Below are 18770 nucleotides of genomic sequence, written 5' to 3' on the forward strand. Positions count from 1 at the left end.
ACACACACACACACACACACACTTAAACAAAGACAATAAGAAACTAAATCTTAAGAAACTAGTGTTTGAACGTAGTAAGAATTAGTCACATAGTACTGTGTGTGCACTGTGACGAAACAACAACAACCTGCAGTAGACACAAGTACTTTGTAAAAACCGGTCAGACTCGTTCCTGTTCCCATGACAGGTGAGTGTTCAGCAAGGTGCTCTGCAAGAGGCTACATGTACATTTCCAAGTAACGTCTTGTCAAGCAGGTGCACCTGCAGAGGAAAATGGTGAACTCCATAAACATCTGCGGAAATCTGTTTTATCCATCCAGCAAACAAAACATATGTGGATATTAGAACGTCTCAATTTTTGCATAAATATCAATCCCATGGGATTGACTTTTATAAAAGTCTCTGCTTTACATAAAGTCATCAAATTAAGAATTGCAAGAAAGCTTATAGAAAGTTGCATCAACTAAAGTTAAGGTAATAATTCATGTTCGTGACTTTGTCACAAAAAAAAAAAGGCAGCCACGTAAAAGTTTAATGTAGGTAAAATAACAGGACCCTTATATGCAAAACAAGAAGCCTGAAACCTAATAAGATTTAAAAGTCAAATCATACAGCCACACAGAGCTTAATGCAACACAGGGGTTAAATTCCACGGCTTTTTGTTGACTCCATTTTTTTGCAATAGTGCGATGAGTTTCCATAGATTTTTTGTATAGGAAAGTGAAAAGAAGATTGCAAAAGTCAAGATAAGACCAAACAAACAAAAAATGCCAACTACAAAATGTAAATCATTCTCTTTGTGTGAGATTGTGTAATTTAATGAGATATTGTTTGACCGAAGGCAGTTTTATCGTTGTGTTTTTTAAACTAAAGTAGTTGATTCTCCACAGCAACGCCCAAACTTCTTGCCTTGGGCTGAATCTGTGTTGACAAAGTTTCATGTCTAAGTGCAGTTCTGCATACTATTACAGAGTAATTACACAGATCATGCTATGCATGTGCTTGATTTGTGTTATTGGTTTTACAATGAGTTGTGTATTGCAACAATACTGTGAGAATTGAGTATCAGTTATGGTATTGTGTGTTTTTACATATTTTACCACTATAAGTCTGGTATTAGGATTATGAAATTTACACATAGGGGGAAACTTGTTACCAGGGTGTTGACAGGTGTGAAGATGCATGCTTTGTTAGCCGCTGCTGCTTAAAAAAAAAAGTGGTTTCCAGGAAACATTAGCCAATCACGTCTGCTGTTATTATTCAAGCTGGATCTGGTTTGAACTGACTTCATCTGGTAGTCAACCACAGAGTTGCACTGAACACTCCTTTTACAGAGCCCGCTGCCAGCTTGCCAGCTGCAAATCATAACCAAAGGAAGGAAATAGCATTTGATTGATTTATTTTTATTACCTTGTGTGTTGGACACTTCAGAAATAGTTGAAGGAAAAATACAATTTGAAAAGGCATCAGAAAAGCTGAAAATCACATTGTTTTAAGCATCCCTTTAACAAGCCATGCTTTAATATTATATAATATTATATATAATCTTCATTTATAGAGGCATCTTTAAAACCAAAGTCACAAAGTGCTTCAAACAGGGAATCAAATTAAAATCAACAAGATAAAAACAGATCAAACCAATTCCAGTAACGCAAGATAAAACTAATAAAAAAAAAAAAAAAAGAGTACTAAAAGATGTTACTGACTCAGTCAGGCTGATGTTTTGTTTAGTATTATCTTTGTTGTAAAGATCTCATATCAAAAAAAGCAGATATGATAATGCACTACTGTATTACTTTAACTAAACAGACAAAATCCTCATGAAGGGTGTTTTCTGCAAAACCAGACGAGCACAATTTAGACAACACAGAGAGAATACAATGGTGGCTCCCCCTGCCTGTAAAAAGATACATGTACAGTACAATGCAAATATTTACAAGGTGCCACCTGTTCATCAGATAAACACACACACACACACACACACACACACACACAAATGCCCAAGGACACTTTGACATGGGACTACAGGGCCAGGGATTAAATCACCGACCTTCCATTTGGCAGGCAACCACTCTACAACTAAGCAACAGTCACCCCACTTCTTGCTATTTGCAGTTTTTTGCTCTTGGTTACACCTGACATGTGACTTTTATTATAGGAAATCGTATATTTGGGTATACGTACTGTATGCACTGAGCCTACAGCATTGAACACAAAGTGTGACTTCTATTCCTGCAGCGAGTGTCATGATGTCAAAGCAGCCATGTCTGGTGTATGGGGCATTTAGGTTCTCTCTCAATAGGCCACTAACATTTGTAGAAAACCGATGTTTACAACGTTTTCCTTTAGAGACATAATTTGAAGTTGGAAAAAAGGTGAAAAAAATTGCAGTATATCGCAATAGGTTTAAAATCATAATATCGTTTTGTGAGTAAGTATTGAGATAATCTCGTATCTTTGGGCCTCTGGTGATTCAAACCCCTACTTTGAAGGTGGATTATCAGAAAAAGAACAGTCACTCAAGCTGAAGTAAGAAAAAAAGCCACATTTTTTTAACCAAATCTAAAGTACTCAAGCTGATGGGGGAAATTAGGATGCATGTTTTTGATAAGGAAAACCTATATTCTTCATACTGATGCACAATAATTAAAAAACGCATGCCAGAAAAGTGGTCCAGATGATAAGAGACATGGCAGGTGTGTCTCCCGGTTTGTGTGGTATAATGGGACGGTGAGTAGCCTATGTGTGTACATGTGTGTCTCTGGACGGGGTAAACCACAAGACAACAGAGGTACTCATCCTGACCACTGACCCCAGGTGACCTGTGTTAATTAGAGGAAAGCCTATAATGACACAGAGCTCAAATGTCAGCCAACCTCAATGACCCTGTTGTCTATCAAACAAGATACTCTAGATATTTTAGGAGATATTCCCACCTGAGGTATTTTTTCATTCATTTCATGTTCAGCATGACAAACAGATAATGATGACTCCCAAAAACAGCTGTGATGCCGTATTTGTTAATGCTAAAAGAGACAAAAGCTTTTTCATTTTTTACGTGATTGAAATCACAGTATTTTACAGTTTTTGCTAAATTGACATGATCAGAAAGTAATGCTTTGGTCTAAAACTAAATGTGCTCTCTGTCCTTTGAGGTACCCAAAAATGATCCCATACAAAAGGTGGTACTGAAGTGATTAGTTACACAGACAACCTATCATTAAGTCCCAAGTATGTATTTATGGTTGAATGTTTGCAAATGTATCTTTTTTTTAAGATTATTTTTTGGGCTTTTCTGCCTTTAGTTTTTGATAGGACAGTTAGGTGAGAAAGGGGGGGGGGAAGACACGCAGGAAAACGTCACAGGTCAGATTTGAACCCTGGATCTCTGCGTTGAGGTATAAACCGCTCCGTACATGTGCGCCTGCTCTGCCACTGATCCAACCTGGCCACAGCAAATTTATCTCTAGTGGAGATTCAAAAGAGTATTATCTGCTGCTCTGTTAGATCAGAGACTGCCAGGCTGATATTCTAAGTGCATTTTGTTTATTTAAATATTTAACCATATATCCTCCATTTTAAGAAAGACACCTTCAACATCCCAACAAGACTGGTTAACTCAAACACAGTGGGTTGTTTTTCTTCTATGTTCGGTGGCCCTGAGAGGCCACTGCACTGCAACTTAAGAAACCACACGCAATCAGAGCACAACACTCAACAATAGGGGAACGCATGCAAATAGATCGCAACACGCAACATTGAGAACACACGCAAATAGATCACAACATGTAACATTAAGAAAATGCACGCAAATAAAAAGTCTAACAAAACATCTGACTGACTCCCTGCACTGGGAATCTAGTCCATCCATCTAGCCAGTTAATATAGCACATGGCAATTGTGTGTGTATCAGAACTGAATTAAAAAATGATCTTAATCAATTTGACGTCAAACGTTAGTTAGCAAAAGGCTAACTAGAATAAGCAAAAGGCTGTCGCTAGTTTAACAAGAGATATCTGCAATAGTTAAAATAAAATAACATTTTAGCTTATTTACCAACGCCACTGACTTTTAGCCGAGATAGGACTTCAAACTGCAGCAAGCAAGCCAGATGCGTGCATTACTTAAAAATGTCCCCTGGAAACACTTCTATAGTGTTGTGATCTATTTGAGTAATGTGATCTATTTGGTGTGTTCTCTTATTGTTGCGTAATGTGATCTATTTGCGTGCGTTTTCTTTAGTTGCAGTGCAGTGGCCTCTCGCGTCCACCCTACAGGATTGATTATGTAGGTGTGCGGCAACAAACAAGGCCTGTCATTGTTGCTCTTTCGTCTGGCATGGAGATCTCATTCATATGGTGAATCAGCTATTTTGTCAAGGTTGTCACATTTTGCTGGTACAAGAATCTTTATATTATAGCAAAATCAGAAGTGACTAAATAGTTGCTGTGAGCATTTCAGTAAATGTGGTGTAAGACTACACTTTCCTCCGGAAGTCATACGTATTTATTTTGTTTACTGGTGTCAAAGACTCGAAAGGTGCTTATGTGTTTTAAATATGTTTTTCATAAAGAACACTCCCCATTCGACACCAATTACAGTTGAAAAAATACGAGTGTATTCCCATTTGCAAGTGCAGTTAGAAGGTTAACATGATGCCACGTTAAGCTGACTCCACCTTCAGTCGACTAAGCTGTATAAAGAAGGTAGAATCAGTTTCTCCCTCTCCTTTTCTCTCTCACTAAAAGTCTTATGTAGGACGTTGAGCCAACAGGATCCGATATCGCCTTCATCTCAGGAGGGCTGAGCCTGCGGACACAGAAGGCCCTTCTATCCCACAGCGCTCTGGAGCGAGTCTTGTTCAACTCCTTCATCCCCAGCTAACTATGTACTCTACAGGCTTGGAGATCCTTGGGATGATCCTGGCCGTGGCCGGCTGGTTGGGGGTGATGGTGGCCTGCGGCTTGCCCATGTGGCGGGTGGCTGCGTTCATCGGTCAGAACATTGTCATCTCCCAGGTGATCTGGGAAGGCTTGTGGATGAACTGTTCAGTGCAGAGCACGGGTCAGATGCACTGCAAGGTGCACGACTCCATGTTGGGGCTGCCGGTGGACTTGCAAGCAGCTCGTGCCTTGGTCATCGTCTCCATGGTACTAAGCATCGTGGGTATCGGTCTGTCAGTGGCTGGTGCCAAATGCACCAACTGTAGCCGAGATGCGAGCAGTAAACCACGGCTCGTGGTGGCTGCTGGAGTAACCTTCGTGGTGGCTGGACTGCTCCTGCTGGTGGCTGTGTCCTGGACAGCGCACGCCATCGTGCTGGGCTTCTACGACCCGCTGCTGCAGGAAACGGGGAAGAGGGAGTTTGGTAATGCTCTGTACTTTGGCTGGGCTTCTTCCTGCCTCCTCATCCTAGGGGGAGCCCTGCTCTGTTGCTCCTGCCCACCCATAGCAGCTGCAGCACCGAGTGGTGGTGGCTCCATTCCCCATCGAATGGACTATTCGGCTGTCAAGCTGATGTCAGTCAACGGATACCCCAGAAGAGACTATGTATGAACATAGTGACATGTGGGCGCCGCTGATGATACCATGACTAGTGTTAGCCAATTTGTGCACAGCAGATGGATGTCAATGCAGCATCATGGGCTTGGGCTTCAATTATGAATCACTGATGCATGTTTCATAATATATTTTGTTATGACCATTTTTCTGTAGTGGTGGGCATCTTATATTGCTTTTAATATTGTATTCCAAATATTACTACATTTTACTTGTAGGTTTTTTTCTAAGAAACATTAGGATGACATCTGATATTAAAAACACACACAATGTATTTGCAAACTTATTTATGATTGAAGCAAGATTATAAATAAACATAACCTTTAGAAGAAATTACAAATTTTTCCAGCCTTCTTCCTAGCACAGTTACAGTTTAGAGTATGGGTGGGGGGGGGGGATCCATAAAGCGTAGTATAGCGATATTTTCTGTGGCAATCCTGTATCGATACATCAGTGGCAAGTCACAATAATCGGTCCATTATTAGATATGTTTGGTCAGTTTGTCTGATTGACAATCCCATTTTGCAGCAATACAAGTGAAACAGAGAAATGTATCTTTATAGATGAAACAGCTGTTGACAAAGTTTCCTTTTGGGGACATCATTTGAAATTGGGAAAGATTCGAAGTTGGAAAAACGTTATAAATTGTTTAAAATTGTACTTTTTTTTTTTTTTGGAATTTTCCCAGTATGTATAGTGTACATTTCTGTATATTGTCCTCTAAACCAATATGTTGCACCTTTGCCAGTGTATTTGCATGTGGAAAATAAAAATGTGATTGCAAAAAGAAAAAGAAATTGATGCTTAAATGAAGTGCAACATAATTATGCCTGCATGAGTTCTTTGGTATGCAGAAACTGGGGCAGATGCCTGCGGTAGAGTTCAGCAGAGTCTGACCAATAAGAGCATGTCAAAGTGCACGCCAAAATTGGGTATTTAATTTCAATGTACATGGAGAAAAGAAACAATGGGTGGATTGTTTCAGAGGAGCACCTTATGCTTTCCTTCCATTGTAGGCTGTCCTCATTTTGGTAGAGTGAAACTGAGTCAGAGATAAAAGTCTCCTTCTGCAAGGGGGTGTAACCTGCACCGTAACACAATCCAAACTTAGCCACAAAGCCCCTATTGATCACATGGTTTGCAACTGTTTACTTCCCTGATGGGATTCACTGAAATAAAACTGTATCTTATTGCTCAAAGAGTAACTTGAAATCTCTAAAAATCTAAATGACAAATCAAAAGCGGGTAGTGTAGCAAAAATAAAGCCTCTTTGGATTTGTTGTAGAAAGTTAGGAACACCTCAACAGGGGGCCTGCAGCATTTAAAAAAGAAAAGAGTTTTACACGCCTGGGCTACTCATCAAGCCTTGCTTTACTAACATTTCTACATTTCAATCGACATGTTAATCTGTCCGTGTGAACAGTGAAACCAACCGGTGACAGCTTCTGTTTTAGACTTCTCAAAATGTAACTTTCAAACTGTTTAAAACATATAATTACTACAATGTATAGACAACTTATATTATGCGATATAGAAACTCACATGGAAATTGAGTACTCCTGATTTACAAGAAATACACAAGCAATAAAATGAAAGTACAAGAAACAAAGATACAGGTTGAAAACCTGTCTTGCTTTCTTAACCGGCTCTGGCTTAAAGAGTGAGGTTAATGATCTAAAAAATCTCCGGAAAACTCCTTTTTGAATGACCACAGACCCTACTGGCAGGATTGTGTGACTGTGTGACACTTGTTGGTAGTGTTTTGATCCTTATAGGCCCATTTTTCCATCCATAGCCTCTATGGGTTGGCTTGTTGCACAATCAGCAAATACATGGTCTTCTTTATTTCAGTCATCCTTTCTGTGAACTGTAAATTGACAAACTCAGAGGTTGATGAGGGTTCTTGGCAAAACTACTGGAGGTCAGAGTGTGTGTGCAGAGGGTTGTTTTCTGTGACACGTGCAAAAGTTAAATTGAGGTTGAAACTCCTGATGCACTGCAACCTTCAGAGCAAGGACGCTGGTACGACCCTTGAGCACACGTACAAAGACGATTGCTCAAAACACACTGGCACACTCCGTCTTTGTAGTGCTGGTCCATGGAATTCTCTCTAGAAACACGTCTGTCCTGAGAGAAATACAGATGGTATTCATAAATGATATTAATGTGTGCCTTCCACATGGAGATACTATATGGTTAGAGGGGGGGGGGGGGGGGGTGTTCTTGTTTGCGTTGCAGTTCCCACAGGTGGTCTCAATTATTAACTTCCCATGGTAACCTAGGCAGCATGACATAGCAGCACACACTCCAACGTTGTTACCTAACATTTCATCCTCTTGGGGTTTATTGAAACAAAGAAAAGTGTTAATCTGATATCTGAAGACTTTTTTTGTGTCGAGAGAAAACACGTTATCATCATCTCTGACACGTCTTTAAGGTTAGTGTGTCAAAACGGCAACGGGCTGGCTACATTGCACACGTAACGTATGCAAAGCGGATGTTCCAACCCCATGCTTCCACTATAATCAGTGAAACTGGCTACACCGGGCATAAGAGGAGCGCACAAGTGGTGTGTATGCTTCACAGAGATCCCCTCGCCAAGCTTAAAATAGGACATTTATTCTAATAGGTCTTCTATATATTTTTACGTGAGATGTGTGCAGCCCTTTTGCACAAAAATGGATCATAAACTGTCTATATTGGTCTTTAGATTGAACTATCAATAGACAGGAAACGACTTAACAACTCAATGAGCGTATTGGCAGTTTGGTTTTGAGAGTTTCTGTTTTTAATGTCTTGTTTCCATCAGCTGTGTCCTGATGACAGCTGACAGTAGATTGACCTTTCACAGCACTGTGCTGGCTCCACAAACTGAAGAAACAACAACAATCCCGAAGCAACAGCTCTCCATCTCGCCTGTGACTCACACATTCTTACACCGTGTGTGTGCAAAAGGGGTAGCCAGCTAAAAGATAAATTCTGGTGTGTTACCATAGCAGTAAAACATACCACTAACATATTTATTTACATATCTATATATTTACATATCAAATGCCTATTTGTACTTATTGATTTGCCTTCTTTTGTTTTGCTGTTTTGTATTGTTGAATTGTAATTGAAAAACTCAATAAAAACATACTTTCATTCAAAAAAAGATACATCCACTCCACGAGTGGTCCGCATCTGTTCCACATTCAATGTAGCCAAAGCGTTAATCACTAAAAAAAGGCATCGTTATTGGAAACATTCTGGGTGTCATCTCTAACAAAATGTTTCAAACAACTTTTGTATAACTCATCATCTAATCTCAAATGATATGACCTCTATGGCAACATTGTTAATATACACTAGAAAATATCTCCCACACAGCCAGATAAAAAAATAAAATAAATTTCAGTTGATATCTTAAGCTGCTGAATGATGATGGAGATGGAGAAACAGGCAGGCGGTCCTTCCATGGAAGTAGAGATGATGTTTTATCAAATTCTTTGGAAGGATGCACAGGCTCTTCCCAGTTTAAAAAAAAACACCCCTTCCAAAGTATTTTCCAAACCCATTAAATCTTTTTTCCCCACCTCCACAATGCATCTCCATTCGTCTTCATCAGATAATTATTTTTGACAGGAAGGATTCAATTCAGAATTAGAAACAACTGACTGATGACTACAATGACAAATTTGCGGGATTTGATATTGTCCACCGTTCTTTACCATGTCTGTTATCCTTTAACTATTCCAGACCTGAGATACAGGCCCTCTGTTTACTCTCCCCATACCAAAATAGATGGGGGAGTCACCAGGGCAAAGGAAGTTGAATGATTAAGCTGAGGCCGTGTCAAGGCTGGGTTTTTGCGCATTTAAACAAAGTGGGACAAAAGCCGATTTGACCTCTGCTCCGGCCAATCACCAAGTGACTCCACCTTCTGTGCTAAAAAACCTCTGCTGCTTATAAGTGCAATCAACACTATAGAGAACACTCACTTTATCCACCTTTGACTACTGAGATAGAGAAGACCTCTGAGTACTTTGACTCACACAGAGTTCAGACATGCCTTCAGTGGGACTGGAGATACTTGGATTGGGTCTTGCTGTCCTGGGATTGATCTCAGCCATTGTATCCTGCGCCTTGCCCATGTGGAGAGTGTCAGCTTACATTGGGGTGAACATCGTAACAGCACAGACCACTTGGGAAGGCATCTGGATGAACTGCGTGGTCCAGAGCACAGGTCAGATGCAGTGTAAAATCCACGACTCCATGTTGGCTCTCAGCCCAGATCTTCAGGCCGCCCGTGCACTCACTATCATCTCCATCGTGGTGGCTATCGTGGGAGTTCTGGTGGCCATCATGGGTGCAAAATGCACCAACTGTGTGGATGAAGAGTCGTCCAAAGCTCGGGTTATGATAGCCGCCGGGGTGGCCTTCATTGTGGCTTCTCTGACTCAGCTGATCCCTGTGTCGTGGTCTGCCAATACTATCATCATGGAGTTCTACAGTCCAATTACACCTGAAGCACTGAAGAGGGAGATAGGTGTGGCTCTGTACCTGGGCTGGGCTGCAGCCGCATTTCTGCTCATTGGAGGGGGCATCCTCTGCTCCAGTTGCCCCCCCCAAGCTGATAAAAGGTACGGGCCTCCATCAAAGATGATGTACTCCCAAACCAGGTCACTGGCCCCAAGCGGTCACGATAGGAGAGACTATGTCTGAACTTGCACCTGCTCTTTTCTCACACCTCTGCCATCATGGAAAAGACTGCTCAGAGAGAACTGGAGAGAACAGTCCTTTTTATACCCTATTGACATCTGTCTTCATGTTGAAAAAATAACCTTTTTACAATTTTAATGCCACAACATAATGTATGCCCTATAGAACGTTGATAAATTTTTGGTTTGTAACTTTGAGGCTAATAACCATGTTAGTGATGTGTCCTTTGTTTTATATTCTATGAAAATAATTGCATAATTTGTGATTCTAATTTTGGGAACAGGTGACTCTGCATTCATACTTTTTACTGTATTGACTGTATCTTTTATAAAAAATATAACTAGTTTTGATTAAGAAGTTCAACAAACCATGTCATGAAGTCACATAATGCAGATGTTATTTATACATTTTGTAAATCACTATCTAAAATGTGTTGACATGCTACTTTTTTTATTTAAAGGCCTTGTTTTGTTTTTAACTAAAGTTTATTGATCATTTAAACTTTTGAAGTATTGTTTCAGGTTGTCTTTCACTATTGAGGCTGAAACATTTGGTCAATAAAGTTTGAGGAATATCATATAAGATATACCTATCAATGACTTTTCAGGTCTGTTTTTTTTGTGTAGCAGCAAAAAAAAAGTGTATTTCTGCTCTGATGCAATAATTCTATGATATTTCTAATGCAACCTAAAAAAGCTATTACTTCTGTATTACACAGTATAAGCCTACATGTGTCCGTAGCTTAGATTTCAATAACCCTTCAGGTTATGGTAGGTTGGTCAGTCACAACAAAACTGACACCCATTAGGAAATTGAAACATCACGTTAAAAAATAGATTCAATAAAATGGTTGATCTCCAAATCAACAGGTGCAAAGGACATTTTTAGATTCTATGCACCCTGCATACCCAAGCATTAGGCTGATGACTGGGAGTCTATCACAACACCTATCCACCTGGCTCCCATCTCTCCCACATTCTGTTGGCTCTATGATAACAAGAACCGCTACTTTGTCAGCTTCCCCACACTCGAGTATCTGAACTGCCTTCCCAAACAATGGACCCGTTTCATGTCAGAGGGGGAGACTGGGGCAGGGCTGTCAACACTGGGTTTTCTAAGGAGACAGTCCCAGCCCAGAAGAATTTCAAGGGCATTCTGCAGACAGTCATTAAGGCCCATCAAACATAATGTTGCCAGGTGAAAGCCTCATGAACTCACACTAAAGGTGATCCTTAACCACGAAGGAGTCCGTAAAGATCAACAATGTTTCTCTATCCTTGGTCATATGAACCTTTTCAAAACCTCTTTGTATGATTTAAACAATAAACCGCTGTCAAGCTGAAGGCAAGATGTTAGGGATGTGCACAAAAAAAAAAAAACACGATCACAATCGCAACTCAAGCTCTATCAATATTTTTTTTTTTTACACTAAAATTTATTGTAATGTCTACTGTCATCACAAGATACAGACAGAAAGATAGATCCCAGTATCCTACAGACATAACACACACACACAACATTCATCATAACAGGATGTTATAACAATAAATCCACATGAATGATATATATTTTACACATACATACATACATATGAAAAGTAACTGTATTTACATACTGTTACCAGGAGCATTGTAGCCCCTAACTAAAAGATTTTAGCAGCACAGGCAGAAGAGGGCCTTTTTCACCACACAAACCTCTGACTCTGAATCATCATCCGACTGTGACTCTGTAGCATGAGGAATTCACAACACTGTAGACTCTGGGACTAGCACACTAGTCGCAGGTCGGAAGAACGAGTTAATAGTTTACTTGGTCATTGTTGTGATATTTGTCTACTTCCCACAGACGTTTACGCACACTCGATTATCTCTAGGACCCTCCCGCTCCAACCATTAGCCACTTACAGTGGCCATTCCCATCCTTCTCACACGCTGGCCTGCCACAGATTCCAGATTCATTGATGCGTGTTATAAAAAAAAAAAAAAAAAAGTGGGGCAAATTTACTGGTCGCACATTTGTGAATGGATATAAAAATCAGTCACACTCTCTCAAAATTGGGTTGCATAATGCGACCATTTGGTCACAGTCAGGAGCCCTGAGTAGTGATGATCAAAAATCTCAGGAGGGTGTTGCCATGGAAATAGAATTAGAGTAGACAGGATGTTCCCATTCAAATCAAGATACCAAGATGGTCATGACGGCGGCCATTTTTTTGTGTACTATTGCCATTACAAAGAGCTCTGACCGTTGCTGGCTAACTCATTCTGTTTCTTTGGTCAAGGCACAGTGCTGAGTACCATTTTCTTTTGAACTAGTGAAATGACCACAGCAAACAGTAAAATGTCCATTCCACTCTCATTCTATTTCTATGGGTGTTACTGATGCACGAAGGCATTGGTCATCTATTAGCCATTTTTCTTAAGACCTGCAGAGAGGTACCTGGGCTAAACATGAGGAAGTGATCTTACAAGTTATTTAAGGCTGAAACACAAGCTGCATTCATGTAACATCTGTACCTAAAATGAAATACATTTGTTATTTTCAAATGTTACAATAAGCCTTTATCCACCTTAGACTTGTTTATTTGGTTATGACAACACATGCAATACTTGCATGCCCTTTCAGCTGTAAAAAGGCCTCTTTGTGGCCAGGCCTATTGTGAAACTGGCCATGTAAGCTGATAGCAAAGTGTCTCCAGGTCCTTCCTCCCCTTTTGGTGATGTCATCTCCTTCAAGAACTCCTCCCCTTCACCTGATCAGCCATATAAAGGATACTGGTGAAGTTGAGGAAACAGATCATCACACACTCACAGATGCAAGACCCGGAATTTACTTAATCATTAGTTAGGTCTCTGGTTGACTCTTCCCCTTTGCAGATTTTTTTTCTGTGACCTCCTTTCAGGTGTGACACACATTCAGCAGCAGAAGAGGAAGACGTTTCAGTATGTCTGTAGGGCTAGAGCTGATAGGCATCTCCCTGTGCATTTTGGGATGGATTATTGCCATTGTGGCGTGCGCTCTTCCTATGTGGAGGGTGACGGCCTTCATCGGCAGCAACATTGTGACAGCTCAGATCATCTGGGAGGGCCTGTGGATGACTTGCGTGGTCCAGAGCACGGGCCAGATGCAGTGTAAGGTCTATGACTCCATGCTCGCACTCTCCCAAGACCTCCAAGCTGCCCGCGCCCTCACCATCATCTCCATCCTGTTAGCCATCCTTGCAGTACTCATTGGAATCGCTGGGGCCAAGTGCACCAACTGCATTGACGACGAGGCATCTAAGGCCAAGGTGATGATCATCTCTGGGGTCTTCTTCATTATTTCCGGGGTCATGCAGCTCATTCCTGTCTCTTGGGCGGCCAACACCATAATCAGGGACTTCTACAGCCCTTTAATTACTGACGCTCAGCGGAGGGAGCTGGGGGCCTCGCTGTACATCGGCTGGGGAGCAGCTGGCCTCCTGATTCTTGGTGGCGGAATGCTCTGCTGCTCCTGTCCGCCACGTGAGACCAGATACAACCCTTCACGAATGGCTTACTCTGCCTCACGGTCCGTAGGTGGCCCAGGGTTGGAAAAGAAAGACTATGTATGAATGAAGGTCAAAGAGGAAAAGACATTATTGAATTTTAAACCTGTGGTCCACACCAAACTGGTGTGCTGAGGAAAAGAGCTCAAGGAAACAAGGAGACTCCGTAATGAAGGATGTGTTTTATTTTGCCTTTCATATTAAGTATCTCGGACTTAGGCTCTTTGTTTTTTTAGAGACTAAAAATCATGCAAAAGGACATTGGAGTGGAACTTTAATCAAGTTTCAAAACAAAAAGCAAAGAAAATTATGTTCTTAGTGCTGTTTTATAAGGTCAACACACTAAATATTATCGTACAATATACAATCATATACTTTTTATACAGTCCTGTCTTCTTAATGTTTACCACAGAATTTTTGTTTATAAAAAACGCCATGACTGCTTCATGTATCGCCTTCATAATTACAATATTTTTGTACAATAATTGTGTACAAAAAAAATGAAGAATTGGATGTGTCAAATGGTATGACAAGGTTATCAACTGGATTACGTGATGTAAATACGTAAGAGTATCATTAATCACCTGTAAATGTAAAGACAGATAATTGTATTCAACGCAGATTATAGTGCAGTGTGGTAAGGGTAGGTATGGGTGGGTGGGGGGTGGGGGGTGGGGGGTTGAGTGCTTTACAGTGTGCCCAGAGGGAGAACAAAAGCACCTGGGATCAACCATAATAAGAATTATCTTTGTGTGTTATATACAACTGCAGCACATGTATCGAACAAGTGTTGTTTTTTTAAATAAACATGTCTTTTTTCATTATGCTGCATATCTGGTTTCATTTAAAAACACAAATTACATTTTAACTTGCTTATTCTTAAAATAGCATATTCACTCCCACCCGAGTCAGTAAACCGGTAACAAAAATGACGGAGTGCGTTCTATCCAGGTGGCTTGAGATGAGAGTACCATGACATTCAATCCTGAGGGCTATGTTACCAGCAACTGGCAACTAAACCACGCAACTTAACCACACGCTCCAAACAATTAGCCACAGGAGCAGTTAACGGGCAGAGGTGAGAAGCGTGAGGAGTGGAGTCATTCCAGACAGGTTACATGATGCATTCGTTTTCTTACCCTTCAGACTTAAGTTATCACTGGATGCTTAGCTGAGCCTGAAAACTTCTTTCCAAAACTCTGCCACATACTCACACTATTCATTCGTACAATTTCACAATTCATTTGTGGGAGCTGCCCTTTATCACCACAAACGTCTACTGTTGGCCTCTGAACAAGACGCACTGATAAAATTAGGAGTGCCTGTTTATCCTAAATAGGGACAATTTCCCGGAGATATCTAATTTCCCTTTAATCTTCCACTGTCCTGTTTTTATACTGCCATGTCTGTGTTTTTTATGTAATGATAAGCTACAGCAAAGCAGGGCATATTTATTGAGACTCTGGCCCACTTAAAAGACCTATCAGCCAGAATTTCTATGATAGTCGAGCCTTTCAGCAGTCTAGTTATAAAAACACATTCACACATGACAAAGGAAGTAACATGAAACACTAATGAACATCTCATAGTAAATTTGGGAGAGGTCCCTTGGTGGTAGCAATATCACATTACTGTTGTCTCTCACTCCCATATCAATGTCGCCTCTAACAAAGGACAAGAACCTGCTTGACATCTGGCCAGGATAACAGTAACTACAGATTAAAGCTCATGTCTAATTTGTATCCGAGAGAGTTTTGTATTGGTCAGGCAGGAGACAAAAGAGCAAAATCAAAACCTATTCCTGAAGGATTTTCAGGAAGAGCTTTTTTAGAAAGTATGATACATGAGTAAATATCTGAATTTTGTACATTTGGCAAAACAAGTTAATTTGTTAGTGGGGTTCATGTAAAGTAAATATTGTCTAATGCTGTAATGTCTGTCCTGACACATGTTAAATACAATGCAAAAATTGTGACATTTAGATGACAATTATTTACTCGCTGATTAAAGATAAAAATTAAAAAATCCGGAAACAGACATGTGCTCATCATGTCTGGAAATTAAACAAACTGACTTTTTACAGATGAAAACCCCATTTCTTAGTTTAAATCTACTTTTATTTTGTGACTAAATGACTCCTACAGTAAACGGGCCTGTGTAGGACATCACATAGCATTAAGCAAAACAGAGACATTTAAAAACAAAAAAATATACAGCAAATAAATTGAGCTCTTTCCACATCAGTGTGGCAAAGCATTGTTTACCAGTGAGCAGTTCCATGTGGGCTGTTCCACTGACTTCTCTAAGACCCTCATTGTTAAGCTAATCATTGATTCGTACAGAGGAGTTTCCCTTTTGACTAACGGTAGCATTTCAAATGAAACACTTTCTTTTGAAGAGCAAGTGTGAGAAAGAGAGACAGTAATGTTTCTGTGTTTTGACAAGAAACAAGAAAACTATAATGCTAACAGGCAGCGTTGTAAACCACAAGTTTCTGAGGCTATGATGAAACTCAATCTCATCAAATACCTGAACCTGGCTGACTGTAGAAAAGGACAGAAGGACAGAAAAAGGCATTCTGTCTCTCTAGTCATGCTCTGCTGGCTCTGGCCAAACTTTGGTCACATGACCGATACTGGGGAATGTGAAGGGCAGAGAGGTTTCTTAGCACCTGAAGTCAAAAAGAGAAAGCAATCCTCCCTCCCTTCCTGAAAATAACACAGGCTCACTGTGTCCACTCATTGGGAATGGAATCTCACTGAGGTTTCATCCTTGCAACGGCAAAGTTGAGTCTAAATCCAAATCTAAACCACAACAGGCCCACAAAGGAATGAATTCAACAAGAATTTAACATTCAAAGTTACACAATCTTAACAGGCTCTTCTGTTCAAAACTATACTTAGCTGTGATATATCCCCAACATATCATGGCTATTGCTTTTCTAAAGTCAAGTGTGTCAAAAGAATCAAGTATGGCAATAAGAGCTGCAAAGATGAATCAATTAATTGATTGGTTGTCAACCATTAAATTAATCAGCAACTGCTATGTTTACATTTGACAGAATGTTATTAATATTTTCCTGATTACTAATGTATTACAATATTATCCTTACAAAAGTCATACAGTTCTTTGAGATTTCTGGGCTGTCTGTCACGCAATGCTCTTTTAAGGTCTATCCATAGATTTTCAATTATGGTGAGGTCAGGAGATTGTGAAGGCCATGGCAAAACCTTCAGTTTACGCCTCTTAATGTAATCCACCAGGGATTTTGAGGTGTGTTTTGGATCATTATCCATTTGTAGAAGCCATCCTCTCTTTAACTTTAGCTTTTTCACAGATGGTATCAAGTTAGCGTCCAAAATTTACTGAAATTTTATTGAATCCATTTTTCCTTCTACTCGTGAAATGTTCCCTCAACAACTGGCTGCAATACAACCCCAAAGCATGATTGATTCACCCCCATGCTCAACAGTTTGACAGAGAATTGGACACAGAACTTGTTTCCACAATGCATCAGACTTGTCTTTATGTTCATTTGCAAACTTCAAACGGTGATTTTTATGGTGAGGACGTAGAAGAGGTTTTCTTCTGATGACTCTTCTATGAAGACCATATCTGTTTGAGTATCTCTTTATAGTGGAATGGTGTAGCACAACTCCAGTGTCTTCAAAGTCTTTCTGGATGGATTGTGCAGTCAAACGTGGATTTGGACTTGCTTTTCTCACAATCCTGCGAGCGGTTCTTTCTGATATTTTTCTTGGTCTTCCAGATCTTGCTTTAACTTCCACTGCTCCTGATGACTGCCATTTCTTAATTGCATTCCGAACAGAGGATATTGGCATCTGGAAACCCTTTGCTATCTTCTTATAGCCTTCTCCTGCTTTGTGAGCTTCAACTATTTTTAGAAAAACCCATGGTGCTGATTGTTGGGGCAAGGTCAGATGAGTCAGGGCATTTAAAACCTTAAGATTGACATCACCTGGTCTTTCCAGACGATGAGTGAGAACAATCCATGAAACTGTCAGGTCTCAGCTTTCCAAAGGGGGCGGTGCATACCAGAAACTCTACAGGGTGCCTAAACTTTTGCAGACGCCATTTTTTTGTTTTCTGTTATTTTGAAAGTGTAAATGATGATAATAAAATCTAACTTTTTGTGACATACCGTATTATACAAATGACTAATCTGTCATTTGATGCCTTTTAGAGATTTTACCATCTTTTCTTGACTTCTTTGTGCACAATACAAATTTTTATCTGGGGTGCCCAAACATTTGAGCCCCACCGTGTGTGTGTGTGTGTGTGTGTGTGTGGTGTGTGTGTGTGTGTGTGTGTGTGTGTGTGGTGTGTGTGTGTGTGTGTGTGTTGTGGGTGTTTGTGTGTGTGCGTGTACAGGCCGAAAGTTTGGAACCATCTTCTCGTTCAATGGATTTTCTTATTTTCAATGACTATTTACATTGTAGATTATCACTGAATGCATCAAAACTATGAATGAACACATGTGGAATTATGTACTTAACAAAAAAAGTGAGAAATAACTGAAAACATGTCTTATGTTCTAGTTTCTTCAAAGTATCACACATCTAGTCGAGACTGATTGCATTCCCTAAACATATACAGTATGTTATCTCAGTTGTTTGAAAATTGAGATAAAGACAATATTTGTTAACAGATTATGAAGTAAAATTTTATTTCAGAATTCTTTTTTAAAAACCCTATATAAGTCACGGGTCAATGTGACCCGAGTGATACGAGAGGGTCTCGAAAGTGAAGACAGTACAAGGGTTAAGGGAGAACGGTGTACAGAAAGGTACACAATGTGAGCCACAGGATTACTTGGGTCAGGATGTACTGGCAAAATTCCTTTATCCCTCATGTTGTCATCGGGTCAAATTGACCCATTATCCTATATCAATGTTCTTTTTAATTACCAAAAATAACATGATAGGTTCCACACAACGCTCTTTGGCAAGTACAAATCTCTACTT

At 40.1% G+C, this 18770-nt stretch overlaps 4 protein-coding genes across 4 annotated transcripts in view; 3 read left to right on the forward strand and 1 right to left on the reverse strand.

The window, feature by feature from the left end:
• The window catches only part of cldnj (claudin j), a 49075-nt gene that overhangs the window by 22586 nt on the left and 7719 nt on the right, over positions 1-18770 (reverse strand). The window lies entirely within an intron of this gene.
• Positions 4712-5912, forward strand: LOC116686995 (claudin-4). Its single transcript, XM_032512100.1, has one exon. It carries the CDS (start codon positions 4887-4889, stop codon positions 5553-5555), a length of 669 nt encoding a protein of 222 aa, XP_032367991.1. The 5' UTR covers positions 4712-4886; the 3' UTR covers positions 5556-5912.
• Positions 9434-10588, forward strand: LOC116686996 (claudin-3). The gene has a single exon (XM_032512102.1). It carries the CDS (start codon positions 9606-9608, stop codon positions 10260-10262), a length of 657 nt encoding a protein of 218 aa, XP_032367993.1. The 5' UTR covers positions 9434-9605; the 3' UTR covers positions 10263-10588.
• Positions 13059-14031, forward strand: LOC116686997 (claudin-3). Its single transcript, XM_032512103.1, has one exon. It carries the CDS (start codon positions 13204-13206, stop codon positions 13849-13851), a length of 648 nt encoding a protein of 215 aa, XP_032367994.1. The 5' UTR covers positions 13059-13203; the 3' UTR covers positions 13852-14031.

This window comes from Etheostoma spectabile, chromosome 3, assembly GCF_008692095.1.
Source record: "Etheostoma spectabile isolate EspeVRDwgs_2016 chromosome 3, UIUC_Espe_1.0, whole genome shotgun sequence".
Taxonomy (NCBI): Eukaryota; Metazoa; Chordata; class Actinopteri; order Perciformes; family Percidae; genus Etheostoma; species Etheostoma spectabile.